Raw genomic sequence first — 27,607 nt, forward strand, 5'->3', positions numbered from 1 at the left:
CATGAGAGTGAAAAGTGAAAGTGAAGTCGCTCAGTCGTGTCCGACTCTTAGCGATCCCATGGACTGCAACCCACCAGGCTCCTCCGTCCATGGGATTTTCCAAGCAAGAGTACTGGAGTGGGGTGCCATTGCCTTCTCCGGGGCAAAAAGCTAGAGTCGCCTATCTTCAGGAGGTGCCATTAATAAGAACGTCCACTAGGGGGTGAGCAAGGAAAGAGGGAGGAGAAAGAGCTACCATTAATCCAGTCTGTTGGGTTAGCTCTACTGGAGTTTAACAGGGCCTCCGCGGTTGGGAAGATCCTCTGGAGAAGGAAATGGCAACCCACTCCAGTACTCCCCTTGCCTGGAAAATCTCATGAACGAAGGAGCGTGATAGGCTACAGTCCATGGGGTCGCAGAGTCGGACACGACTGAGCAACTTCACTCACTTCACCGCATGTAGTACCTCAGGGGTAAAGAATCCATCTGCCAATGCAAGGACATGCTTGCTGGTAAAATTCCATGGACAGAGGAGCCTAGCGGGCTACAGTCCATGGGGTCGAAAAGAGTCGGATACAATTGAGCACACAAACGCTGAGGTTTGAGACTATAAATCTGGCCAAAATAATAATAATGTTTTGAGTGTGTGGTGCTTGAAACTATCAGGGCTCTCTACCATGGATAGCCAGGAGCTAGTCTAATGCTTATAAAAAGAAAGGAGAGAGAGACAGAGAAAGGAGGAGGAGAGGAAGAAGAAGGGGGAGAAGAAGGTTGGAAGGAAGGGAGAAAGGAAAGAGGGAAGGAGCAAAGGAGGGAAGAAGGGAAAATCCAGCACTCATGTCTTGGGTCAGCAGTTCTTTTTCTCTTAGGGCTGGTGTTAGAGTGCAGACTAGGAAAGGGGTGGAGAAAGAGGTGCAGAGAGGTGGGGTAAGGGGAGGAAGAAGGGGAAGGGGAGGGTGTGAGCCTTGGTTAGAGATATGAAAGAAAGTAAGCCTTTCTGGGGACAGTGAGTGCAGTCTCCCTGCACACCCAGCCTTGGGCAAGGATCCAGAGACCTGTGGTGCTGAGCTGAGAGGCTGAAGGGCTACGAAAGGACGGAGCAAAGCCATGGTAAGCTTTTCAGCCTAAAATATGTCCAGATGCTCAGACAGAACCTCGTCTTGGGATGCAGAGGCAGGTGGCAAAGGACAAGAAGCAGCCCATTTACTTTTTGGTTTAAAAAAGCCAAAACTAAAATTGCTGAGTCTAAATTAAAAAGTGTTCCTAGAATCTCTCTTCTCACGTGTGCTGATTTCTTCTCCTTGACTTGTCTCTACTGAGGGTTCCTGAAGAAGTACCACTATCTCGCGGAAATTAGCACTCTTGTGACTGAACACTGGCACTATCTGAGAATTGAAACATTTCAGAAAATATGATGTAAAGGTGTGAAGAAACTTTATGGTCTTGTCACTTGAGTTGCTCAAAATGTATTTCTGTTTAGTTGAGAAAGAAAGAACTCCTTTCTTTCAGTAGTGTCTGTTTGGTTACCTAATTCTTTTAGGAATTTGGAGTACTGACCCATCATAGTTAAGTTTGAGATTTTAATATTAAATCTAGACACTAATAGTTCATTAAGGACTAAGTAAGTAAGTGTTAACTGCTCAATCGTGTGCAACTCTTTGCAACCCCATGGACTGCAGCCTGCCAGGCTCCTCTGTCCATGGGATTCTCCAGGCAAGAATACTGGAGTGGGTTGCTATTTTCTTCTCCAATTAAGGACCAAAGAACACTTAAAAAATATATGTACTATCACATAGCTTTATCTGATAGCTCAGCAGATAAGTAGATGCAAAAAGTTACTGAAATATAGAAAAAAAAATCAGAACAGCAGCAATAGCAACTTGAGGCTAAAATAGGAGAAAAAAAAAAATCAACTATACACCAGTTTTGAGGCAAATTTAATTCTACCTGTTCACCCATGTCTGGGAAATCTCTTACCTCAGACAAGGTTAGTAGGCATATGTGTTATACTTTGAACTTTGAGAAAGTTATAAGTACTTCTTCAAGGTACCTATAAAATGGTGATTTAGAGTATAAATCTGAGTAAAATTTTGTATTCTATTTGCAGCTATGTCCATGGAAATGTCAAAATGCTCAGAGGGGCTTATGGAATGTCTTTAAACTGTGGGTCTGGATTATGCTCTGTTGTGGTATGTTATGATTTTTATAAATTGCTAAGCTTTTTTAAAAACATATGGTCAGTTTTGGGTACATATCTACTGAGTGTACATAGGTAAAAGTGGCAGGTAAAAGTATTAGGTAGATAGCTGCTAATTCTACCCTTTCTGCAAACATCTCTTTTCTTCCTTTCACGTTTAATATTTCCTTCCCCAGAGAACTCCTAGCCTTGACCCAACCTTTGCTGCAGGGTTTATTTTATGACATTATTCCTTAATCATAACTGTTTCCCAGTTCTCTGTACATTTTATATATGTTTAATTTGATCAAGATTAATTATGTATTCTTTGCATCTGTTATTCCTTGCTCAGAGTCCTTAGAAAACTGTAAAAATTGAATCTGTGTTTTCTTTGGTATTTCTCCATAGTATTTGCCCTACACAGTGAAAACTCAGCAAATGGTGATGGCTGTGAAAACTTTAACCTTATGCTATAATAGCATTTCACTTAGATCATACCATGCTTAGAATGGCATGTATTATTATAGTGTCATTGTGTAATTATGTGTTTGTTTTGATTTCTTCAAAGCCCTCATATTTGAAGCACCCATGTGATTATTAAACACCATCAGTTGAGTATCTTTGTGTGTGTAACAAAATCTAAAATCAGTTTCATAATCCTACCTCATCTGGTTTTGTAAATTGTCCTTTTTCTATTTTGTATATAAGGCTTGGACTGTCAGAAGCAGCTCTTTTATGGTAAAACATTATCTTTTTTATATAAAAGAGATTACTTCAAAGTGTGCCATTATTTCTGTTCTTATTTTACTTCTCCTTTAGGAACATAAATATTGGTCTTTAGGAAATTATCCCAGAATAAAAGAGTGGGCAGTAAATTTTAGAGTCATATATATTATAATTAAATTAAATGACCGAGAGCCACTAAGAAATATGAATTTCTAAAATATGTTGGTTAAATTTTACTGGAAATAATTTTTGAGAAAAAACTAGTTTATGAAAATAAATCTAGAAAGCCACCAAATTCATCTAAAATAGAACTATGAGCAAAAGTATTCCATATTATGTTGAAAAGTGATTAGGACTAGAAGTTCTAGGTTCTACTTCAGATATGCAGATGACTAACTCCAAGGCCTCAAGCAGGTAACTTACCCTTCTGAGGTGTCAGCTTCCTCGTCTCTAAATGTCAGGCTCAGCTTGGATTAGTTCTAGGGTCTTTTCAGCTATAACCATGCAGCTACACAATTCACACTGATGTCTTTCAGATTTCTTTGCTCATCGTGGCACCGATTGCTGGACTTACCATTATTCTAAAAGACCCATGCCCTGGGAAAAGGCTAGAGCATTCTGCAGGGAAAATTACACAGATTTAGTTGCCATACAAAACAAGGGAGAGATCGAATACCTGAATAAGACACTTCCCTTCAGCCGTACTTACTACTGGATTGGAATCCGGAAAGTAGAAGGGGTGTGGACTTGGGTGGGAACCAACAAATCTCTCACTGAAGAAGCAAAGAACTGGGGTGCAGGGGAGCCCAACAACAGGAAGAGTAAGGAGGACTGTGTGGAAATCTATATCAAGAGGAACAAAGACTCGGGGAAATGGAATGATGATGCCTGCCACAAAGCAAAGACAGCCCTCTGCTACACAGGTAGGGACCGACCAGACTGCTGCACTGCTCAGGGAGGGCAGAGTGCTGGGAACGAACGCGCTAACCCCGTGGGAACCTGGGACCACAGAGCAGCTGCTAGGGCATTCTGAAATAGGCCAGTCCTCTAAACAAGCTTGAATCATGTCACTTCTAAGCATTTTTGGTGGGTGAGACTAGGCCCTATGCCCAAAATCCTTATGCCTGAATCAGTTTACATTAAGATGACAAATCCATGTGGAAAGTAAAGAGGAAGAGCTAGACAGTGAGTGTCCCTGATAATAAGGCAGGGAAGCGGAAGCAGAGGGCCAAGAGCTGATGCTCACATCACTTGTTTCCTCCCTCATGAAGTAGGCGACTTGATGCTACATGTTTCATTTTTGGCCTAATCTTATAGTGTTCAGTCACGTCCCATTCTTTGTGACCCTATGGACTATATAGCCCATTAGGTTCCTCTGTCCATGGGCTTATCCAAGCAAGAATATTGGAGTGGTTACCATTTCCTCCTCCAAGGGATCTTCCTGACCCAAGGATCGAACCCTCGTCTCTGGCATCTCTTGCATTGGCAGGTAGATTCTTTACCACTGAGTCATCTGGGGAGTCCTAATCTTATAGAATTCTATGTAATGAAACTTTGCAGTATTTCATTATCTGTGGTATGTGAAAATTTCTGTAGAGACAATGGTGACAGTTCAAAAATAATCAGTATTTTTCCAAGTTATTTTTAACAGTGAAACATTCATTCAATCTCTTGTTCACTTGGACTCTCTACCAATTTAGCAGGGCTTCTTCCCAGGAGGTTCAGTGGTAAAGAATCTGCCTGCCAATGGAGAATACACAGGAGACTTGGGTTCAATCCTTGGGTCGAGAAGATCCCCTGGAGTAGGTAATGGCAACCCACTCCAGTATTCTTGCCTGGAAAATTCCATGGACAGAAGAGCCTCATGGGCTAGAGTCCGTAGGGTGACAGAGTTGAATACTACTGAGCACGCATGTGCGTACTAATTCAGTAAGTTCAGACTCTCTAATTTTTGTTCAGTACTTTCTATAATGAAAGGGATTGTCAAGCATACTACAGAAGTGATTGGGGTCAGGTTATCATTTAATCCACTTACTGCATCAAAAACAAAACAAAAAGAAATTTTAAGAGTTTCAATGTATATCACTGTTTCCCCTAAATGTTATAGAGTATCAGCTTCAGTAAGTTCATTCTAAAAACAAATGTCTATGGCTGTATGACAACTATATTGTATAAATAAAAATTTTAGGATATGGTTTTTATGCAAAAATGGTATGAATGTACGAATATACTTTTCCCTGTTTGTTAAAATAATCACAGCCAAAAAGTTGTTTCTATCTAAAGAAATGACTAGGAGTACTAAAAAAGTATCCATCTAAAAATAATTTCTGACCCCTTTAAAGCTTCTTGTAAACCCTGGTCATGCAGCGGCCATGGACAATGTGTGGAAGTCATCAATAATTACACCTGCAACTGTGATTTGGGGTACTACGGGCCCGAGTGTCAATTCGGTAAGCTGCTTCTGTTTCTTTGTTTCTTCCTATGTAAAGTATTATAGTTTATGGAAGTTGGTTGGGGGAAAATGATACTAGCCATTCTGAGAAATGAGAAGTTTTGATCAGTAGGCCATGCTTGCACAATATTGTTACTTTTCCGTAAAGATTTCATAAGTCAGCATGAAGTTTCAATTCACTTCTCAACAAGTCCTTTTGAGTGCCACAAGAGCATTGGCATTGGAATAAAAGCTGTAAGGATTATAATAATGAATCAGACCTGATAGATTCCGGCTGTTAAGGAATGGATAAGCTAGTGAGCTTGTTGGATTCATTAGAACTCTGAATCTGAAAGAAACAATACCGTTTATCATTAGGAGGCTGAGTCACCCATCTTATGTTTTACATTATCCTCAAGATCATGACAAAGGCAAGACCAAAAAGAAAAATTCACATAATGATATATAGTATCTGTCAGAAAATATAATAATAAATTCAATACATTGGCTGGCATTTTAGGGGATGAGGATAAATCTATTACAGATTCTTACCTTAAAGGATTTACAGTTAACTAGTGGAAATTATGGGTTTCCCTGATGGCTCAGCAGTAGAGAATCTGCCTGCCAATGCAGGAAATGAGACGAGGGTTTGATACCCTGGAAGAGAAAATGGCAACGCACTCCTGTATTCTTCTCTGGGAAATCCCATGGACAGGGGAGCCTGGCAGGCTAGAGTCCATGGGGTCGTAGAGAGTCAAATATGACTTAGTGACTGAGCATGCACACAGTGGAAATTACACATGCTTATAATTTAATCTGATGGAAAGCCAGACATGCTGGAGGAAGCCTGTGAAGACTGAAAACTGCCTAATAAAAGTCTCTAGCCTTTATTTGATAGTGAGAAACCACTTAGTATCTGAACACCAGCATTTAGGGCAATTATCTTAGAAGCAGTGCATAAGATGGACCGGAGAACAAAAAAGAGAGAAGATGAGATGATGGAGAGCATCATTAGGAGTCCACTGAAATCATTCTGAGTTGTGGTGGTAGAAACAGAAAGGAAAGAATACATAGATTGAAAGACATGGAGTCTTTGACCTAGTCAACTCACTACTGAAAGAAAACTTCAAGTCCTTTGATTGATATTGGTGGAGTTTCAAAACTACATTTGAAGTATCTGGTGAATAAAATAGAAAATTATAATAAGAAAAGAGCAGTGTTTGCAATGAATAAGGAATTAAAGCCAAACAAATTTAAATGATCAACCGACTGGAACAGCTCTGGCTCATTTCACTCAATTCCTAAGCCCTGACTTCTATCCAATACTTTATACTCACTCCATTTCTAAATTTTTAAAAATTATTTTATCATCAGCATGCCTATTTCACTCCTTTTTGAACATTTTATTCTTTTTTTTTTTTTTTCTGTCTTGGTTTCCATCATACAACTCTTCCCTGGTTTTTTTTCTACCTATGATTGTTTCTTCTTGGGTTTCTTCATGGGCACTTACTCAAGCCCATATATTTATTGTTATTTCTTATCTTCCATCTTTCATCCATTGCTCTTCTCACTTTACATGTCCCCTTTGGTCAAACCTAGAAACTTCTGTGGAAGCACACACCTATATGAGTTTTGGACAGATAAATCTGTTTCCAGCCCTGAACTCCAAATATGCTAAGCATAATCTTTGCGATGCCCCAAATATTGAAAAATCAATTTTCCCCAGCCAGCTTTCCTTTTTGTATTCCTTATCTCAGTGTGTGGTACCACCATTTATATGGGTACCCTGGTATAAAACTCTCTCACCTCCTCCTACATTTATGCAAAGTAACACACTACTCATTTTTATAACTTAATGTTTCTCCAACTTGTCTTCTTGTTAACTCTACACTATTGCCTTCATTATCTTCCTCCTAGATTCTTGCAATAATTTCTGAGCTGAGTTCCACATCTTTAAATTAGCTCCCCTCAAATATATTATTCATACTATAGGCAGTCTGATAAATTTAAAAAATCAAGTAAACATCACACATATGTGGCCACCCACCGTTTAATTTCTACCTATCATTTGTCCTATAGGATGAAATTTGAACTTTGAAATCCTCAAGGCATAGAATAATGCTTGATATATAGTAGATACTCATTAAATTGATGAAAAGATAGGGACCTTTTGCCTTAGCACCTGTCTTTCTATCTAATCTCATCTCACATCATCCCCTGCCTCCTCTTTCCTTCTAGTTTTAACATCAAAATGCTTGTAGTCTTCCACACTTACCATATTTCTTTATAGCTCATTGACGTGCTCATGGCTTCCACATTTTGCATATGGATAAAATACCTATTCAACTGGAAGATAACAGTTCAGGGACCATTTCTTTCTGGAAGTTTTATTTGGATGCCAAGACAGGCTAAGCATCCCTATTCTGTGTTCCAATAGCTCCACATATTTGTTTCTTATTTATCTGACATTTGTTGAAATCATCCGTTTAGTTGTCTGTATGCCTCAGCAAACTGACAGCAACTTGAGATCAGTCAGTATTTTATTTATCACTGTATCTGTAAGATTGAGACTTAGGCACCTGCTTGTGGGCATGAACTGAATTGGACAACATAAGTGACTTTCATTTGGACTTGTACTGTAGATGGAAAATATTAAAATTCTTCTAATTTCTTGAATTCATCCTTCAATTCTTCATTGATCTCTTAAGAACAAGGTTAAAATGATGGCTCACATTTGATAAGGAATAAGACACAAGAGTTTCAATATTTGCCTAAATGATGTGGCAGGACTTAAAACATGAAGACTGAATTCCAAATCTTAATTTAATCTATTATGCCACTGGTCAGAGAAAGGAAGTAGACATACTTTCTGCAGAGGACTGTCAAAATCAGAAGAACTAAAGTTCTGGAACTGAGCTAGAGATAGTGAAGACAGAATCCAGGCTTAGATGCTTCCTAAAGGCTATGCCCCATCAGTAATGCTGAAGAAGCCGAAATTGAACAGTTCTATGAAGATCTACAAGACCTTTTAGAACTAAGACCTAAAAAAGATGTCCTTTTCATTATAGAGGACTGGAATGCAAAATTAGAATGTCAAGAAACACCTGGAGTAACAGGCAAATTTGGCCTTGGAGTATGGAATGAAGCAGGGCAAAGACTAATAGAGTTTTGCCAAGAGAAGGCACTGGTCATAGCAAACACCCTCTTCCAACAACACAAGAGAAGACTCTACATATGGACATCACCAGATGGTCAACATCGAAATCAGATTGATTATATTCTTTGCAGCCAAAGATGGAGAAGCTCTATACAGTCAGCAAAAACAAGACTGGGAGCTGACTGTGGCTCAGATCATGAACTCCTTATTGCCAAATTCAGACTGAAAATGAAGAAAATAAGGAAAACCACTAGACCATTCAGGTATGACCTAAATCAAATCCCTTATACAGTGGAAGTGAGAAATAGATTTAAGGGACTAGATCTGATAGAGTACTTGATGAACTATGGATGGAGGTTCATGACATTGTACAGGAGACAGGGATCAAGACCATCCCCATGGAAAAGAAATGCAAAAAAGCAAAGACTGTCTGGAGATGCCTTACAAATAGCTGTGAAAAGAAGAGAAGCAAAAAGCAAAGGAGAAAAGGAAAGATATAAGCATCTGAATGCAGAGTTCCAAAGAATAGCAAGGAGAGATAAGAAAGCCTTCCTCAGCTATCAGTGCAAAGAAATAGAGGAAAACGACAGAATGGGAAAGACTAGAGATTTCTTCAAGAAAATAGAGATACCAAGGGAACATTTCATGCAAAGATGGGCTTGATAAAGGACAGAAATGGTATGGACCTAACAGAAGCAGAAGATATTAAGAAGAGGTGGCAAGAATACACAGAAGAACTGTACAAAAAAGATCTTCATGACCCAGATAATCACGATGGTGTGATCACTCACCTAGAGCCAGACATCCTGGAATGTGAAGTCAAGTGGGCCTTAGAAAGCATCACTACGAACAAAGCTAGTGGACGTGATGGAATTCCAGTGGAGCTATTTCAAATCCTGAAAGATGATGCTGTGAAAGTGCTGCACTCAATATGCCAGCAAATTTGGAAAACTCAGCAGTGGCCATGGGACTGGAAAAGGTCAGTTTTCATTCCAATTCCAAAGAAAGGCAATGCCAAAGAGTGCTCAAACTACTGCACAATTGCACTCATCTCACACACTAGTAAAGTGATGCTCAAAATTCTCCAAGCCAGGCTTCAGCAATATGTGAACCGTGAACTTCCTGATGTTCAAGCTGGTTTTAGAAAAGGCAGAGGAACCAGAGATCAAATTGCCAACATCCGCTGGATCATGGAAAAAGCAAGAGAGTTCCAGGAAAACATCTATTTCTGCTTTATTGACTATGCCAAAGCCTTCGACTGTGTGGATCACAATAAACTGTGGAAAATTCTGAAAGAGATGGGAATACCAGACCACCTGACCTGCCTCTTGAGAAACCTATATGTAGGTCAGGAAGCAACAGTTAGAACTGGACATGGAACAACAGACTGGTTCCAAATAGGAAAAGGAGAATGTCAAGGCTGTATATTGCCACCCTGCTTATTTAACTTCTATGCAGAGTACATCATGAGAAACGCTGGACTGGAAGAAACACAATCTGGAATCAAGATTGCCAGAAGAAATATCAATAACCTCAGATATGCAGATTCCACCACCCTTGTGGCAGAAAGTGAAGAGGAACTCAAAAGCCTCTTGATGAAAATGAAAGAGGAGAGTGAAAAAGTTGGCCTAAAGCTCAACATTCAGAAAACTAAGATCATGGCATCTGGTCCTGTCATTTCATGGGAAATAGATGGGGAAACAGTGGAAACAGTGTCAGACTTTATTTTTGGGGGCTCCAAAATCACTGCAGATGGTGACTGCAGCCATGAAATTAAAAGACACTTACTCCTTGGAAGGAAAGTTATGACCAACCTAGATAGCATATTCAAAAGCAGAGACATTACTTTGCCAACAAAGGTCCATCTAGTCAAGACTACGGTTTTTCCAGTGGTCATGTATGGATGTGAGAGTTGGACTGTGAAGAAAGCTGAGCGCCAAAGAATTGATGCTTTTAAACTGTGGTGTTGGAGAAGACTCTTGAGAGTCCCTTGGACTGCAAGGAGATCCAACCAGTCCATCCTAAAGGAGATCAGTCCTGGGTGTTCATTGGAAGGACTGATGCTGAAGCTGCAACTCTAATACTTTGGCCACCTCATGCAAAGAGTTGACTCATTGGAAAAGACCCTGATGCTGGGAGGGATTGGGGGCAGGAGGAGAAGGGGATGACAAAGAATGAGATGGCTGGATGGCATCACTGACTCTATGGACGTGAGTCTGAGTGAACTCCGGGAGTTGATGATGGACAGGGAGGCCTGGCGTGCTGCGATTCATGTGTCCGCAAAGAGTCGGACACAACTGAGCGACTGAACTGAATTGAACTGAACTGAAAGCTTTTATCTTCTCCCATTGTAAAGAAGACAGTTATGGATACCCAGTCTTTCTCTGAACCTCCTACTTCCAACACTCTAGCATACTTAGGGTCTCTAATGTGGCAACTGTTTCCAAACTGAGCTGGTCATTCCCACTTAAACCTGTCTACGTTTGAAAGTTCTTTGTCCAGGTAATGCCAAAGATAATAAGATTGTTTACATGCAGATTAGCTAATATTTCATTAAAAGCTTCCCCTGAACCAGACTTTAAATCCTTGACTTGCATTAAATTATTTAAGTACCAAACTCTGAGAAGTCAATACATTTATCATTATTCCTCTTTTATAGATAAAGAACCTAAAGCTGGAAGGATTAAATCACCTTGCTTAAAGATACTTGGTTATCAAGTATCAGAGCTAAAATTCAAACCCGGTCATCAGGTCCTCTTAACTCTGTTGAGTGTTGTTTCTTTTCTCATTGAAGTGACTCAATGTGTGCCTTTGGAGGCCCCAAAGCTGGGTACCATGGCCTGCACTCACCCTTTGGGGAACTTCAGCTTCATGTCGCAGTGTGCCTTCAACTGCTCCAAGGGAACAGACATGATTGGGGTTGAAGAAACCACTTGTGCACCATTTGGAAATTGGTCATCTCCAGAACCAACCTGTCGAGGTGAGCCTATGTTCGTACCAGAGGCTTTATCGTGGGAATCCTGGATTTATAAACCAAGAAAATGTGGTGGAGCCTTACTAAGAATTCTATATCCTCTTTTGAAACATAATTTAACCTAACTTAGATTTTACCATGATACTTTTCAAAGGTGTTATTTTTTCTAATTTAAAAGAAAAACCACAAACAAAAAATAACAACCAACTATCTCAGTGACTACATCACTATAAATATATATATATATATATATATATATATGCACATACAATTTTCAGCAGAACAGTGTGGTTATACTGTATTTTTTATTTTATTTTTATTTTTTCTCATTGCTATGGAATAATCAGTCTTGCTGAACTGCTGTTGAATTTTGGTTGTTCTCCCCTTTCAATAACACTGATTTTATGTGGTGTCCTGCTGCTGCTGCTGCTGCTGCTAAGTCGCTTCAGTCGTGTCCAACTCTGTGCGACCCCAGAGACCGCAGCCCACCAGGCTCCCCTGTCCCTGGGATTCTCCAGGCAAGAACACTGGAGTGGGTTGTCATTTCCTTCTCCAATGCAGGAAAGTGAAAAGTGAAAGTGAAGTCGCTCAGTCGTGTCTGACTCTGTGCGACCCCATGGACTGCAGTGACCAGGCTCCTCTGTCCATGGGATTTGCCAGGCAAGAGTACTGGAGTGGGGTGCCATTGCCTTCTCTGTGTGGTGTCCCACTTGACACCAAACAATTTCCTTATTGCAGGGTGGTGGGGTTAGAGGTCTTTATTGATTGTTTTATTTGGTTTATTCTTAGAATCATGTTTTACCTTTCCTACTCCATGAACTCTCAGGACAATACCAAATTCTGTGAAAAACAAACATACAATCTCTTGATTTTTTTTTTTTTTTGCATTTGAAACATGGTGGTTTTTTTTTTTTTTTTTTCCTTATTTACTGTCAAGATCATCTCTTTAGGGGAAAAAAACTGGTGGTATCTAAACTTGTGAAGTTTTGGTTACATATTCAACCTTTATGCTTTTGACTCACTAGTTTAAGTGGTTTAATTCCCAAAAGCACTATTCAATCATTTTTGAAATCAGAACTAACTGACCAACCTGCTAAATTTCACAAAATTTGAGGGACTTGCTTCAGAGAATGGGGGTGTTTTTCAAAACTTCTTGGGTTGATGTTAGAACAGGTAAAAGGCAGGAAATTCTCTGTCTTCGTTGATAACACACCGTAAGAGCTCTTGAGGCCAAGGCCACGTAGCATGGTGCTTCTAGAAGAGCTAGAGAGTTACCAGGGCTGGGGAAGCAACATGGAACAGCCAGCTCTCCCCTCCTCTCCCCAATCCCACTGCTCCCCTCCCACCATGGGCGTTCTGGGTTCTCCTCATTCTACCTCTGACTCACCACTCTCCATCATTCTCAAGACAAGAAAGCCTGGAAGCATCATCAGAAGTAATTTCTAGAAATTAGAAATGTCTAGATTCATGTCCGGAGAAGGCAATGGCACCCCACTCCAGTACTCTCGCCTGGAAAATCCCATGGACGGAGGAGCCTGGTAGGCTGCAGTCCATGGGGTCGCTAAGAGTCAGACACGACTGAGCGACTTCACTTTCACTTTTCCCTTTCATGCATTGGAGAAGGAAATGGCAACCCACTCCAGTGTTCTTGCCTGGAGAATCCCAGGGACAGGGAGAGGAACCTGTTGGGCTGCTGTCTATGGGGTCGCACAGAGTTGGACACGACTGATGCAACTTAACAGCAGCAGCAGCAGCAGCAGATTCATGTCAATGGTTCCCCAGTTAAGTTAGGCAGTTTGGCTAAAAGCTGTTCCTCACAGAGGGTCTCTGCTCAGAAATACTGATTTTTTTTTTTTTCTTTTTCATTGAAGTGATTCAATGTGAGTCTCTAACAGAACCCGATTTGGGAACCATGGACTGTAATCACCCCCTTGTCGACTTTGGCTTTTCCTCCACATGCACCTTCAGTTGTTCAGAGGAAGCTGAGTTAATTGGGGAGAAAAAAACTATCTGTGGATTGTCTGGAAATTGGTCCAGCCCTAGTCCAAGATGTCAAAGTGAGTAAGTCTGGTCCAATATGTTCAAGACTTAAAGAGGTATTTGATGAATAAGCAGATGGTGGGAAAAAAATTAAACTTTTAAGTTTTGTTGCTAAGACATATGTAGCTTAAAAATAAATTCATACACATTGATTTACCATAAAATCCTTGGCTGCTCTTTCCTCTTCCTTCAATGACAGTGATTGCTTTTTTTTTCCAGCCAGTTCTCAACTCCTCCTCCCTTAACATCTAAACTCACTGTCTCTACTGACTTATTTCTTATCCATTTTTCTATTCCAGTACAATCTCACTTCTCTGTTAGTCTACTAAAATGTCTCCACAAAAGTCACCAATGATCACCTAATTCCCAAAGTAATGGACACTTCTCCATGATCACAAGATTGATTCCTCCCAAATCTGTCTGTGCGTAAGAAGAACTGTGTCTTCCTCATCCCTGTATACCCTCCACCTGACACAGCGCCTGGCAATAGGTGCTGTATTAACCCATGTTCAATTAGCATTTGACAGAATAGTTACCCACGCCTGCCCCAAGACTACACCAATGAAAGAACTCTTTATTTTTGTCTTTTTTAAAGGCTCTATTTTTATTGGAGTGTAAATGTTTTACAATGTTGTGTTAGCTTCTGCTGTACAACAACATGAATCAGCTCTAAGTATACACATATGCCCTCCCTCTCAGCCTCGCTTGAACCACCCCCATCCCACCCTCTAGGCCATCACGGAGCACTGAGCTAAGCTCCCTATGCTACACAGCAGCTTCCCACTAGCTATCTACTCACACGTGGTAGTGTAAATATGTCAGTGCTACTCTCCCAATTCATCCCATGGCAGCAGTCCTTAAGTGGCAGGATCTGTAGAAGCTCACAGAGAAGCTGATCTCTCTGTGGTCTGGGGCCAGGAAGTGGGGTAGGGAGCTGGGGAGGTGGCATGGGGTCTTTAGAGGAGGACTGTACATCAGGCTTATGGGGCATTACCTTTAAGGGCTGGGCTAGTGTCTGCCTCCTTAACCTCCTACAGTCCATAGGTACAGCCCTCTGGGAATTGCACCTCCTTTCCATTATACATTTGGGTGCGGGGATGAAAACACCTTGAAAGGATTCATCAAAGTGATGTGAAGAATAAGGGACAGTCAGACCCTGTGCCAATATGCAAAAGTAAGTTTCTTCAACTGGTGGTATCAGAAGATAAATTTTTTTATATCAGTATTTTTTCAATAAAGTTCCCCACATAAACTTAGTTCACCCTTATGAGAGGATATATAGATGTATCCTTTTATTTATTTGTGAAGAAAGTAGAGGGAAATGGTAGGACTACAGCATTTGAAAGACAAATTAGTGCAAGTCCTTGGCATGTAATTTTATGTGCCTGTGTTTGCACAGCTGCTTCAAAGCCTTAACACTTTGCTTTGATTGAAAAGTTACCTGGTTCAGATCACTGGCTTTTATTTTTTCTGTAGTCATACTAGACTTTTTAGTTCCTCTCTATGTTTGAGTCCTAGGCAGTGAACAAGATCATGGAGCTAAATACAATGATGACCACTTTTTACCAAAATATTTAGGTACATCTCCCAGGAATTCTATGACTCACAAATCTGAGGATTGAGATTCTGTAGGCATTGAGCCAGAAAAGCTAGTTTAGTCTTTGCTTCTGCGATACACTCATCATGGGTTTTCCTAGGCCAGTTTCCTCATTTGTCTAATAGTGTCAAATGGACAATTATTAGAAGATGTAAGGAGGAAGAAAGTTTAATGTTTTGAAAAGGCACTACGGAAATAATGCTTGTGGCCTCATCTAAATGTTTTATTGATTTCTCTTTCAGAAATAAACAGGACTATCTCAATAAATGAAGAGAGTGATTATAACCCCCTCTTCATCCCGGTGGCAGTTATGGTTACTGCATTCTCTGGGTTGGCATTTATCATTTGGCTGGCAAGGAGATTAAAAAGAAAAAGTACGTGAGTTTACCTTCATGTAAAAATAATGCAACTTTCAAGTGGAAGAAAATGTGCAAAATCACAGAAAATTAAGAATGAGAGCTTTGACTAAAACAGAATACCAAGTTCTGGGTTCTATAAACATCAGTCCCTAGATATGCATGAAGCAGCCCAGTATACACTTTCATTACGATAAGTTGGCTAATTTTTTCTTTTCATCTGACAAGTCTTTTTAAAATGCCTACTATCTTCAAGCACCTGTTACTACCTGAACGTCTTGCTAGGGTATTAACAGACAAATGAGAAATTGTAATGGTTCTTTGCTATTATTTAATTCTTAAAAAAAAGGAATGTGTGATCTGGTCCTATAAGAGCCCACACGCTTTTGATTTCAGTGCAGTTCTACTAGGAAGTGAATTTAATGTCCCATAGGGTTTCCCAGGTGGCGCAGTGGTAAAGAATCCACCAAAGATGGAGCAGATGCAGGTTTGATCTCTAGATAGGGAAGATCCCCTGAGGTAGGCAATGGCAATGCACTCCAGTATTCTTGCCTGGAAAATCTCATGGACAGAGGAGCCCGGTGGGATACAGTGCATGCGGTTGCAAAGAGTCGGACACGACTGAGCATGCACGCAGTTTTCAAAGCACTGCTCCCAAATACGTAACTTTGTCAAGAGTCAGACACCTGTCTGGCTCCTAATGTGTGGGAGTTGTTGCATTGTCCCTTAGGGAAATCCCCACATTTTCTTCCCTGTGTCTATTCACCAAGGTCACAGGTTTAACCAAATGCACCCCATACTTACACTTCCCCTCCACTCTGGACTGGAAAAGAAAAGATAATAAGGAGGACTGCCTCAAGAAGTTAGTGTCTGTTGCTTAGCATAGTAGGCAAAACACCATCACTGAAGAACAGAAGCATCATTCCCCTCACTGTCCTTCTGAGTGTGTCCAAATCCTCAAGTGGAACCAACCTGCTGGTTATAGGGCCATAGTCAGGCAAGCCTTGGGTATGTGCTCACACATTTGGCCAAAGTCATCAGGCAGAAACATTCAAGATTATGACGAGTATAGACATTAGGCAGATTTAAAGATAACCTTGCTTCAACTTCAGGGGCCATCAAGGACCTCAGAACAATGGCTAACCAACTTCTCTGTGTTACCTCTACGGGGTCAATTGAGTGACATTTTAATTTCACTACCATCAAATTAATTAGTATATATTATATTCCATGAATATAGTATGTAAAGACTGCTACACCACCCATTCTCACTGGAAATTGCAGGAATATTATCTGCCAATCCCTAGTGGTCCTCTGGTATGATCTGATCTTTCATTCAAAATTGAAGACCAAGGGTGCCTGCGTGCTAAGTTGCTTCAGCCGTGTCTGACTCCTTGTGACGCCATGGACTGTAGCCCGCCAGGCTCCTCTGTCCACTGGATTCTCCAGGCAAGAATACTGGAGTGGGTTGCCATGCCCTTATCTGGGGGACCTTCCCAACTCAGGGATCAAACCTGCATTTCCTGCATCCCCTGCATTGACAGGTGGGTTCTTTACCACTAGCACCACCTGGGAAGCCCAGACCAAGGGTACTAGATCAGTTTTATAACCAACCCAGAAACATAATGGAAGGGGGTGCTCCTGATGTGCAAGAACTTCATTAACTGTAAAGTGAAGAGTCCTGAGCAGTTAAAGGGTCTCTGCTCCTGCTTTTGCAACTTCAGCTGAGACTGTATCCCATCATCTTATAGTACTATGATATTTACTTAAATATTACCTAAGGCAAGAGAAGAATGAGATTTTTCTCCTACTGTTGATTATCCTTTCCCTTAAGACTGAAAGCCAGTCTCACAAACATCCTTTCTTTCCTCCTTCCTTGGGTGACATTGGCAGAAATGAGGTGGTAGAGAAGAGATGGGGTAGTTAAGCTCTGCCCTCTGGGATAAGAGGGCTATTATTTAAATAACCACTAAGGACAGTGGGGCTGGAAGGTTCCTTAGGAAGGAGATATTCCCAAATGACTAAATATTTCAATAAGTGCTAGTGGAATAAAAAAAACCCAGAATTGAAGTGTGTATTTAGTAGTGGGGTGCAGGAGGCAGGTTCTACCTAAGGCTGTGTTCTAACCAGTGGTGAGAAAAGCAGTGGGGTTGTTTTTAATTTTTTTTTTTTTTAACCTTGGAGTCATTTCTGTACAAGATCTCAAACTGATACCTTGAAAACTTCGTGCCCCCACTGTGGGAATCAGTGTGGGGCAAACAGGAAATAGATAACGGGCAGTTAGGCTAGTTACAGTTATGCCAACGAAAAGCATAAGCGAACAGAAGCCCTGTGAGATCACTGACTTTGTAGGGAAGTCAGGGCATCTTTAGTCTCACACTCAGTCGTCCTCATTGGTGAAATGCCTTCTGATATCGCTAACTCTCAAGGGACTTTATCTTCTAAAAATTTTTAGCTGTTAGTTCTTGGAAAAAGAAATGTTTTTCCTCTAGAGACAATGATTAGAAATGATGGATAGATTTCCAGGTTAAGCCCCTAGAGCTTTTCTAATACAATAGAGCTGATGCCTGTTTAAGAAGAAACATCAAAGCCAATAAATCTGCCTGCATCCAGTATTCATCAATCTGAGAATTGTATATAGGCTTTCGGGGTTCTGAAAGCTGCAAAAAAGGGACAAGTGAATATTTTGAGCAGAGTAGCCAATAAAATGACCAGAGTCTTGACCCCTATACTGTCGTCAGATAGATCTTCTGAACCTGTACTTTGGCCCCTGCCTGAATTTTCTTAATATCCAGACTTCAGCTCCTTTATTTTTTTTCCTAAGAAAGGAGTAAGGGTGGGCTCCAGAAACATGCTTCCCTGTGTATGCGCTTGTCTAGAAATATATATATTTTTTCTCCTAGCATCATCAAATTCTGATTAGTCAGCATCACTGGCCCTATTCAGTAAATGAGGAAACTGAGGCAATGCTGTTTTAGGCCATATCTCTAAAATTTCATATCAGCAGGGGCCAGGGTCAGAGATCAGACTTCCATCAAAATATGCCCCTTAAAACCACTGGTCTTCAGATTAATGAGGCTCTATTTTTCTCCTCCTCCGCCCACCCCCGCCCCCCCCAGAAGAAATTTCCACCCGAACCAACACACAGGCTGAGAACTGGGCACAAAACTGAACAGATGCCCCTTAGTTCCCTTTTTCTTGAAAAAGAAACTCTCTCAATAGGAACAGCTTCTTGCTCATGTATTGTTATGTGTTTCATTGTTCCTGAGAGAAAAATATATTTGTATGAAAATGAACAGAATCTGAAATTCACTCATTTATTTCTCCCTGCTCAAATGCTTTTGGCTCATGTCACTGGCAGGCTAAATTTTGGAAGAATTAATTAAAAGTTTAAAACAAGAATTGAGCACTGTCTATGCTGTAGGCCCTGGCTTAAATATTTTGAGTACATTTTATCAACTCAGTGAGGAAAACAATTATCGGCCTCTTTCACAGATAAATGGTAACTTAGAGAGAATAAGTAGTTATTCAAAGACACGCTTAAGTTGGCAAAAAGGGACCTGGACCCAGATTTCATCATGCTCCAGCTTAACAGCCACAGAAATACATTGCCTCCTAGTGATATTTTTCCTCCTCAAAAAGCATTTTTTGCTTTTGTCTCCTCTGGAGCCTAACCCTGCAGTTTCATTCACTTATTTATACTCTACTTTTTTCAAAAAGAATGTAAGATAATTTCTCAAATGCATTCAACACAGCAAATTAAAATTAGTTTAAAAATAAGAAAAAGGAGGTCAAGGTTTAGAATACCACAAATAAGTCAGAGCCAGGGACAAAGAGGTTTCAGATACACCTGTTTTCCTGCAGCCAGCCAAAGAAGGACACATAAGCAGTAATGCTATTCAGTATGTTTGTAAGATAAGAACACAATGGTTACACAGATGAGGTATGTAGTTCGTACTACTGAGACCTGAGTGAAATTTCTCTTGCATATTCTCACAGAGAAGATGACATGAGGTGTAACAATACATATTCTTACAGTATTTGCAGCTGTCTTTCTTAGGGAAAACTGTGTAGGTAGGATGAGATGGCAGATCAGAATGGGTAAACACAAGAATGGGTACATGGGGCCTTGATCATCAGACAGTTCAGACTAGCCTTCTGTCTTTATGAGCAGCACCAAGGATGAAATGGTGCTCTAAGAAGCATCTGCATTAATGGGTCTGTTCCGAATGAGTAACTACCAAAGCTCAAATGAGAACATTAAGCCAGGACCTCAAATCCCCTTAGATACCGATGAGGTCCACCTAACATAAGACTCTTCAAAAAACTGTTTTGAGACAGGGAATCTCCCTTCTCTTCTAAGTGAAAAATAGTGAAATTGCCTATTTCTGCTGATACCATTTTTCTCTTCTATTTTTAGGCAAAAAGTCTCGGAGAAGGTAAGTTTGATCAGAAAGAAGTTTCTACATCTGTTGATCTGTTCTCTACCTCTGTAAGATACTTCCTGTTATAGCTAGAAACATTAACTCCTTAGTAGTTATTCACATGGGTTTCACAGGTGGCTCAGTGGTAATGAATGCTCTTGCCAATGTGAGAGACGTGGACGCAAGAGACGTGGGTTTGATCCCTGGGTAAGGAAGAGCCGCTGGAGGAGGAAATGGCAACCCATTCTAGTATTCTTGTCTGAAGACTAACATAGAGGAGCCGGATGGACTGCAGTCTGTGGCTTTGCAAAGAGTTGGATATGACTGAGCAACTGAGCACGCAAGCACACAGTTATTTACATGGGATCTCATCCAAATGAAGTTTCCAGACAAAGTAATAAATCTGCTAACCTTCCTTAATAGCTGTCAGGTTTTTCAGTGCTACTGGAGCTGAATGAATGAACAAGTAATAACCTATTAAGAAGTGACAGTTTATGTAAAGACAGCCTTTTCTGATTGCTTCAGAATTTTCTTTGCAGATTGGAAGCATTATGGTTTTTTTCTTCTTATCCCAACTGAACATGAGGGCAATGGTAAATATAGTATTCAGTGAACAATCACGTCAACAAGGATTTATTTATTGAAAAACTAATGAATCCCAGGTTCTAAGAAAATGGTATAATTCCAGACCCTGAGCCTACAGCACCTAGCACAAGAGGGTAAAAGACCTCTGATAAGCACTGACCTCAGAAATGTGGGAAAGGTGGGGAGCATTAATTCTACCTACAGCTTCCCCCAAAGAAGGGGAAGTTGTTTGATTTGGCCTTGAATCTCAGATTTCTTCAATTGCAAAAACACACACATGAAAATACAAGGCCCCACCTGGCAGAAATGAAGACAACAAAACATTTCTCAGTTTCAGGGTTTGGTGACTTGCTTTGAAATTTTAGGAGGGAAAGTATAAGTCAAACGAACAACAGAGATGAGACTTTGGTGACAGACTAGGTGCCCACCCAGACAACTGGGCTCCTTTTCAAATGCTGGAGGAAATGAAGCAAGATGGTCCCTGAGGAGGCTGGTTTCTTGTTCAGGCAACCACCCTACGAACCACAGATTGTTATTGAGAAGTTCTTAGTAGTTTACTGAGCTGTAGCTTAGGGTACAAAAGAAAACCTGGGGAGACAGAAGGCAACAGAGGCTATTATAAAGTAATTTATAAGCCATACAAAGGAGTATGGACTTAATCCTGAGGTCATTGACTTGTTACTAACAGGGGTTGAAGCAGGTGAATGTCATGCTGAAATTTGCATCTTGGGAGGATCACTATCCATAAAAGTTTGTAAACATGGGAGTTGAGTGAGTCTGAGGGCAAAGAACTGTTTTGGAGGCATTTGAAGTTATTAGGTTAAAGCCAATGATGCCTGTCTAGGGCAATAGCAATGAGGATGAGTTTGTGAGATAACTGGTGGTAGAAGCAACTGACTATGATTATTAACTAAGAGAGAGAGAGAAGACTCAAATAAGTTGCCATGGTTCTGACCTGGGATCTGGTGGATGGTTACCATCTCTGTTTTATTATTTACTGAGATGGGTACACAAAAGAATGAGAAGTTTTGGAGGTGATGATCACAAGTTCAGTTTTGTACCTGTTAAGGTTTAGGTGTCTGTGGTTCAACCACAGTCCGTTGGTTCTATCTGCCCCAAAGGGGCTACCTTGGGGCAGAAGAAATGGATCTGGAGGTCCTCACATTATAGGAGGTAACCATATCTTAGGAACACGTAGTCACCAAAGGAGTATGTACAGTGTGAGAATGGAAGGGAATATGTACAGTGTGAGATGGAAGAGGATGTGGGAGAGAGGATAGGAGCCAGAGGAAGGTCAATATCAACATGTCAGCTAAGGTAAAGGAGAACAGGGAGAGGTTCCCAGAAAGGTAGAAGAAAAATGAGGAGAGTATGGGGTCATGATCCTAAGGAAAGCAGGAAATGAAAATGATTTCAAATACTGCAAGGAGAACCAGTAAGTTTCTACTAGATATAATATAAGGGTATCAGTGGGGAAATTGTTTTCAATGTTGAGCTCATGACGCAAGTCCTATAGCCAGGGGTTGAGGAATCAGTGGGGATGAAAATGTAGAGGCAGAATATATACATCATCTCTTTTATAAAACTTGGCTGGAAGGAGATGAGAGAGTCAGGAGGGGTAACTGGATGGGGACATAGGGTCCATGAAGTTTCTTTTATTGCCCTCCCTGTCTCCCATTAGATAATGTAGATGGGAGCCCTTGACCCTTCTCTAGGCTGACCTCTCTGTGGGCAGGAAATCCACAAGATAGAAAGATTTTTTTCATGCTCACACCCACTGAGTGAAAGTCTTTTCTGGCCACAGGAACTACCTGTGTTTTAATTGCCACTAGATGGAAGCAGATCAATTTTTCAGATATCTTTGAGGGGCAGAAAGAGATGCTGGCAGAAAGAGTATTAGCATTAAGTGAAGTTCCATGTTAAGCTAATTGCCTTATTAAGTGCTTCACAGGTTTTTACAACGAACCAATCAATAGCTGTTCATTAAAACACCTGTGTGTTGGGGAAATACTAGGTTTGACTGAGGTACCAAGAGGAGTAAATCCTTATGCATGACCTCAGGGAGTTTATTATCCAGTTGAAACGCAAAGGAGTGACAGCTCAGTCGTGTCTGACTTTGCCACCCCATGTACTGTAGCTTGCCAGGTTCCTCTGTTCATCGAACTCTCCAGGCAAAAATACTGGAGTGGGTTGAGAAAGTTAACAAATATAGGGGGAAAAAAATCAGAAGAATGAAGGCAGAATATGGTAATAGTCAATTAACTGTATATTGAAGACTTCTTCAATACAGAAGTATGGTGATTGCAGAAAACCTTATAGAGAAGCTGGAACCTGGGTTAGTTTTTGAACGATAGATAGGATTTAGGGGTATGGACAGAAAGCAGGGAAGGCAGTCTGGAGAGGAACTGATGTAGATGGCATGGTCCTGGGACTCTGAAAGCACCTTCAAGGGCCAGTGAGTAGAGCTACCTGGAGCCCGCAGTATGGGCTGTGAACAGGAGCAGTGAACAGAAGTTGGAAGGAAAGGTTTGCTCCATCAACACAGGTCTTGAATGCTTTACCAGACATTCCAGAAGGACCTAGCAGAGAAGAATTATTTGCCCAGATGCCTTGGGATGTTTCAAATTTATTGGCCAAAGTGACCATCAGTTCAGTTCAGTTCAGTCGCTCAGTCGTGTCCGACTCTTTGCAACCCCATGAATCGCAGCATGCCAGGCCTCCCTGTCCATCACCAACTCCCGGAGTGACCATACAATCATAGAATTTTAGTTATGGAAAGGATTTTGATGTTCATACTCTCTTGATAATTGAGCTAATTAACTTTCTTTTTCATTTATTTCTGCTCTGATCTTTATGATTTCTGTCCTTCTACTAACTTTGGGGTTTCTTTGTTCTTTATCCAGTTGTTTTAGGTGTTAAGTTAGGTTGTCTGTTTGACATTTTTTTTGTTGTTGTTGTTGTTTGTTTCTTGAGGTAGGGTTGTATTGCTATAAACTTCCCCCTTAGAACTGCTTTTGCTGCATTCCAGAGGCTTTGGGTCATCATGTTTTCATTGTCATTTGTTTCTAGAATTTTTTATTTCCCTTTTTATTAAATATCTTTCTTACAGTGCCTGAATTAGTGACAGAGTTAGTTACAATAATAACAGACATTTATCAACCATTAATTCCATGCTGTGCATTGTTCTGAGTGTCTTACATGTCTTACATCATTAAAGATTGCCTACAAGCCTGTGAATGTAGGTACTATTAATATTTCCACTTTAAAGTGGTGGGCCAATGAACTTAACTACCTGAGGTCACTGAATAAATGGCAGAGCTGAGATTTGCACCCATCTAGATCTAAAGACCATGATCTAGGTCACCCATCATGATCCGAAGATCTTAACATCTGTGCTTCTAGAACTCAGGTCTCTTGACACCCAGGTTGGAGTTGTATTGGGTTGGCCAAAAAGTTCGTTTGGGTTTTTCCATAAGGTCTTACGGAAAAACCTAAGCGAACTTTATGACCAACACAATAAGTCCCAGATACCCTCCTCCCCCAGTGTTGTAAGTTTTTTGCACTGAAACCATTTTGTGATGACACTGAGGAAGGGTGGGGTGGCAGAGGTAGGATGTGTTTCTAAAACAAGCCAAAGGTGAAGTGAACACTATCACACACAACACCGCATATCAGTTTTAAGTCCTTGAACTGACCTGCATAGTCCTTTGTGCCAATCCCTATTAGCATTTGGTTGGTGAATGACTGACTCTTAGGGCATTTGTGGTTTCAATTCTTGCTGGGTTATTTTGACTCTTCTGCAAACTGGCTCTGTTTATCACCTCATTTGGTTTCTAGTGTCTAAATTCTGCCTGGTAAAAGCTACACCCAAGATACACAGGAAGATACGATGCCAACCTCAGAGGTGGGGGGTTGGGGTGGGGGGGGAATACGTGAAATTTTGTTTTCAGAAACATTTTTATCTCTGTAATTGGCAAGCGTGCTTGCAGCTGCTGAACTGTGGTTTACCCTGGCAGTTCATCATGAGAGCAGAGTCTCGGAATCTGGTTCTTCTTTTGAAGGGTGTTATTAAGATATACCCTATTTGGTTCTCCCTTGTTCTTTCCAAGAATAAGACAATTGTTTCACATGTACACAAGTGTCAACTTTTTTTCTCACAAAACTGATCACCTCCTCAAATCATATCCCACCAGCATCAGGACCTCAGAATCACTATTGTACTACCTTTCATGAGTTTTGATTCTCTCTGATTTTTCTTTCCATTGAAATATGTCTTATTCTACGTTTCTGACTTCCCACTGTTCAAATTCTATCAAAATGCCCTTCATATTCATTAGATCTGAAGACAAAGTCTGTATTGTCGAAATTTCTCTCCGTGTGGGTTCTGAGGTCTGGCTGCTTTGAGCATTACCCAAGAACTTGTTAGAAATGCAGAATCTCGGTCCCCCCAGACCTGAACAGGGTCTGTGTTTTAGCACCATGTCTGGGTGGTAAGCACCTGAAATGGTGAGAAGCGTGGCTTTGGGGTTGACTTCTCGTTCCTGTGCCTCATTGAATGTCTTGCATCTTGTAACTCATCTGAAATATGGGGTTCCTTTACTTCTGACCTTTAGTGACAATTTATCTTTACCACCAACACTTTAAGTTTTGCAGTTTTTCCAGTTTCTGAGTTTATTTTCTCTGGTTTTTCATTCAGCATGGTTGATGCATATTAAACAACCTGCTCTGAAAGAAAATTCTTCGGATATGAAAGTGTCAGTGGATCCTTCAAATCCCCTCATGAAGTTTTGCTGGTGGCATCTTCTACACTGAAGAGGAAGTGTGTCTCTCCCAGCATATCTGAAGAGTTTTCAACATGACCAGCTGCTCCTTCTGTTCCCGCTTTGCTCCATCTCCCATCCCTCAACTTTCAGCCTGCAGCAGGGAGTTTAATAGCTCAGCCTTTCATTCTTTTTTTCCATGGACTACCAAGACCACGGGAAAAAAGGATTACTATGGAATGTAAATGCACTGATTTCATTCTCTCTCTTGATTCTGGCTTCCAGCTTCAATTCCATGCTCTACCTGATGACATATACTTTTAAATATAGTGAAAATTTGATACATATGCAACTATAGGCTCACTTTTGTTACAGAACACACTTTATCTCCCTAGTCCTTCCAGTGTACTGTGGGGGCAATTCATAAAATGATGTTATCCTTGCTTTCCAGCTCAAGTGGTACTGGGGATCTGCTCCAACTAGGAAAAGTCCTATTTGCAGTGTAGCCCCAGCCTCTATCGGAGAAGGCAATGGCACCTCACTCCAGTACTCTTGTCTGGAAAATCCCATGGATGGAGGAGCCTGGTGGGCTGCAGTCCTTGGGGTCGCTAAGAGTCGGACATGACTGAGCGACTTCACTTTCAGTTTTCACTTTCATGCATTGGAGAAGGAAATGGCAACCCACTCCAGTGTTCTTGCCTGGAGAATCCCAGGGACAGGGGAGCCGGGTGGGCTGTGGTCTCTGGGGTCGCACAGAGTCAGACACGACTGAAGCGACTTAGCAGCAGTAGCAAGTATAATTAGCCTCTATAATTAGATGCCATCCCATTTAACTGCCTCCAGTCGCCTGCCTTCTTCAGCCATCTCTCCTCAGTTGGCTCATTTCCACATATAGCAGCTCATGAGCACCAAACAAAAGAAGAGAAGAAAAAGCCTGCACTGTTGGTTTTATTTTTTTAATTATTTTTGGATTGGGGTTTTAGTGTTTCTTTTTTATTAGCCCCATCCAGATGTTTCTCTTATGACCACTCATCACTAGAATGGCAGCTGCAGGCATCTCTTTGATGTCATACAGAAGAGCTAAAGCAAGTGGAAAGAGATGTCTTGACTCATGGTTGAAATGTCCCTTCTTCCTCACCCTCAATCCTCTTAACGTATCCGCCTTGATTCTATCTACTCTTTCTGATTCATCTCAGGCATCCCCTACCCTTGCCACTGTTTTCATAACTAATCCTTAACTAGTCCAAACTGGAAATTTCCCCTTCCTGGCCTCCTACTGCAAGATTAGTAACATGCATTTTTTGTACTTAAATATAATTTTTTAAAATAAAATATTACCTGGTTTGTTATTTTTTAAATTAAATCCTAAGTGTGTTTTCTCCCCAGGGAATTTCTAACCCCCTTTTAGGCAGACACTGTGCCATGTCCCTGGAATGTCTAATTCATAACTTGATGCTTAGTAAATGTGCATTCAAATAAATCAGAAAGAGAATACAGTGTACTGTGAAAATCAGTTGCAGCAAACTCTTTCTCCATGGCATGTTATGACCCATACAGATACTCATCTAATGTCAAGGGCTTAATTCTTATAAGAGAATGGGCTCCTGTGTAAAAACTCATTGGAAATACTCCTTGCACCATGGCCTATACAACTTTCATACAAACTTGTACACGTTATGAGAATCATTTTTTCATAATGATTACATTTTCCTTTGTCAAACCCACCTCAGATTCTGCATTATGTCAGGGCTGTTGCAAACAATTCTCCATGATGTGCACCATAGATTGAGGATGTGCCATTCACATTCATGTAGCTTAGAATAAATCCTTCAAAGTTGTGCAGAGTACAGCCTGCACAGACTCACAGGGCAGTCCTGATTGCAAGAGCTTATTCAACTAAGATATCAAGATCAAAGAACACAAGTAGAGGTGGCTACTTAGGGGTAAGATATATAGACTTAAAAACACAGTCCTATGTTTAAGCCCTGAGGCTACTATATGATCTTAGGAATTATGTCACATGACATTTCATGAAGATTCATAAATAAAGATTCACTAAATAAATTCCTCAAAGACCTTGGGTTTAACCTCCCTAAGACTTGGTCATAAGAATGAAGTATGCCTTGCTTACCTCACAGGGTTATTGCACTGATTGGGTATGAAATTGCTCTGTGAACTGAACCTTAAATGTAGACTTTTTTTTCCACCCAAATCTTGTCTTACATGCATTCAGTAGTGTAGGATTCTGGCCTTAGGCAAGGGCTTGAACACAAGCAGATCTGAGGTCTTCTCCTGAGATTAGAAACCAGAGGGGATCCTTCACTTGTGCCCCACTCACAACCCAGTGCTCAGATTTTCCCCACAGGTCAGCTCTACTTCCTGTGCCTTTGCTGGGGTCAGAT

At 40.8% G+C, this 27,607-nt stretch overlaps 1 protein-coding gene across 1 annotated transcript; it reads left to right on the plus strand.

The window, feature by feature from the left end:
- Nucleotides 1-870: 870 nt before the first annotated feature.
- SELL (selectin L) lies at nt 871-26,537 on the plus strand. The gene is made up of 9 exons (XM_086342654.1): nt 871-1,089; nt 2,087-2,168; nt 3,418-3,804; nt 5,224-5,331; nt 11,264-11,449; nt 13,315-13,500; nt 15,323-15,454; nt 19,857-19,875; nt 25,142-26,537. The coding sequence occupies exons 1-9, from the start codon at nt 1,087-1,089 to the stop codon at nt 25,158-25,160; spliced, it is 1,122 nt and encodes a 373-aa protein (XP_086198780.1). The 5' UTR covers nt 871-1,086; the 3' UTR covers nt 25,161-26,537.
- Nucleotides 26,538-27,607: the final 1,070 nt, after the last annotated feature.

The sequence above is a fragment of the Bos grunniens genome, chromosome 16, assembly GCF_055505025.1.
Source record: "Bos grunniens cultivar Pamir isolate PY7600 chromosome 16, Bosgru_T2T1.0, whole genome shotgun sequence".
NCBI classification, from domain to species: domain Eukaryota; kingdom Metazoa; phylum Chordata; class Mammalia; order Artiodactyla; family Bovidae; genus Bos; species Bos grunniens.

What these genes read in the sequence shown, in the direction of transcription:
- SELL (XM_086342654.1), top strand. An exon ending in CTGGATTATGCTCTGTTGTG is followed by an intron (nt 2,169 to 3,417) that starts GTATGTTATGAT and finishes GATGTCTTTCAG; the next exon opens with ATTTCTTTGCTCATCGTGGC. An exon ending in CCCTAGTCCAAGATGTCAAA is followed by an intron (nt 13,501 to 15,322) that starts GTGAGTAAGTCT and finishes TTTCTCTTTCAG; the next exon opens with AAATAAACAGGACTATCTCA.